The sequence below is a fragment of the Etheostoma spectabile genome, chromosome 4, assembly GCF_008692095.1.
Source record: "Etheostoma spectabile isolate EspeVRDwgs_2016 chromosome 4, UIUC_Espe_1.0, whole genome shotgun sequence".
NCBI classification, from domain to species: Eukaryota; Metazoa; Chordata; class Actinopteri; order Perciformes; family Percidae; genus Etheostoma; species Etheostoma spectabile.
The window spans coordinates 27,258,459-27,260,155 of NC_045736.1; the positions used below are offsets into that span (position 1 = coordinate 27,258,459).

At 37.1% G+C, this 1,697-nt stretch overlaps 2 protein-coding genes across 3 annotated transcripts in view; both read left to right on the forward strand.

Annotated features, from left to right (window-relative positions):
- The window catches only part of gnl3l (G protein nucleolar 3 like), a 6,681-nt gene extending 6,351 nt beyond the window's left edge, over positions 1 to 330 (forward strand). The window contains exon 15 of the mRNA XM_032512630.1: positions 240 to 330. Coding sequence (XP_032368521.1) covers positions 240 to 307 — 68 coding nt within the window. The 3' untranslated portion in view covers positions 308 to 330. The remainder of the gene's footprint in view (positions 1 to 239) is intronic.
- A 437-nt stretch (positions 331 to 767) lies between these two features.
- tfe3b (transcription factor binding to IGHM enhancer 3b) overlaps positions 768 to 1,697 on the forward strand; it is an 8,504-nt gene continuing 7,574 nt past the window's right edge. For both annotated transcript variants that reach the window (XM_032512635.1, XM_032512636.1), the window contains exon 1: positions 768 to 945. The gene's annotated coding sequence lies outside the window, so the exon portion shown is untranslated. The remainder of the gene's footprint in view (positions 946 to 1,697) is intronic.

A 1,697-nucleotide genomic window follows, 5' to 3' on the forward strand; every position in this document is an offset into this window, starting at 1 on the left:
GAATCTGGAGTTACAATACAAATACTATAGTTAGTTTTATTGTAAACACGCCCATATGGCTCATTTTACTCAGTTTTCTAAATGGCAAAAGTAAAACAAATACAAAAAAGGGTTTTAAGACCACACACACACAGGCAAGCTTCTGCAAGGAATAATGCGTTTGCTGTATACCTGACACTGATTATATTTAATCATGCAAAATTACATTGATACGGTTTTCTCTTCTGTTTTCTCTGCAGACAAAATTGCCACCCAACTATCAGACACCTTGACAGCTGCAATGGACTTCTCATTTTCAGATAGCTGATTAAAATAAAATACTAAATAATTTGTAGTTTGTCATTTTTGGATGTAAGTTAGCTACAGTATTGAGAAACAATCTACATGCAAAGATTTAGCTTCAGGAACCCTCAATCTTTCATTCAATTTCATCATGAAAAGAAAGTGTCATATTTGTATTTCACTAGTTACTTTATGTTCCTGTTCAGCAACTGTTCAAAACAACCACTGAGAGTTTTGCTTTTAGTACAGATAGATTGCAGATTGTTTTTATAACGTGCAGCAGGACCTTCCATATCTAGGAGCTATTTGTACATTGCACTTTAACTTGAGATCAAATCAAGGCATTCATTACTTTTTTATGCATCACAAATACACTAGTTTGCATTTGAATACTAGAGTATTTTTTATTTTATTTTTTTTTTACTTCTGGTATACCTGCACTAGAGAGACAGTTTTGAAAATGTAACCTCACAGCAGTGAACATGTTCCGGGTAACGTGCGTCAGATGACCTCAGTCCATCGGACCAAGATAAACAACACTGTTTAGTGCCGTGGCTAGCAACTGTTAAGGAGCTTGTATTCACCGAAATTAAAGATGGCAAAGAAACCGGAGGACTTCGGAGGTTTATGGCTGTGATTACGATAAACAAATCTCTAGCCACAGTACGTTTTTTTGTTGTCTCAAATCAATATCCAGTTAGATAGCAATAGCTTTTTAGGCAACTAACCGATGCTAAGTATGGTGCTGTAATTAGCTAGCTTGGCAACTTCCTACTTTTACTTTCTCGTGGCTGTCTTAATTTAAGGCGCCGCTGATGCAGTCTAAATAATACAAAAAGGACCAACGTCTTTCAAGTTGGCGACTATTATGTAGCTAGGCCAATTAAGAAGCCACCGTAAAGCGTTGCTGTAACGACTAGCTAGCTTTAGCGTTAACGTTAGTGGACGTGGGCCTGTCTGCAGCACTGCGCTTTCTACTGAACTCTGCTGTCATGACGCGAGATTAGAGCTCACCAAAAATAGAGATTATGAAAACCGCAAGACAGCTAACAATTTGTTGCATTTTACGTGTCCAAACTTGTCATAAATCTAACCCAAAATTCACATGACATAAGGTAACGGTAATTCAGCCTTTTTGTGATATGTTGTCAGACAACGACTACGGTTCACGTTCATTTCAATCTAAGCTAAATGACACATACAGTGGGGCTTGAAAGTTTGGGCACCCCAGGTAAAAAAATGTATTAACGTGCATAAAGAAGCCAACAAAAGATGAAAAAGTCTCCAAAAGGCATCAAATGACAGATTAGACATTCATATATGATGTCACAAAAAGTTAGATTTCATTTCCACCATTTACACTTTCTAAATAACATAACAAAAAAATGGCATCTGCAAAAGTTTGGGCCCCCTGC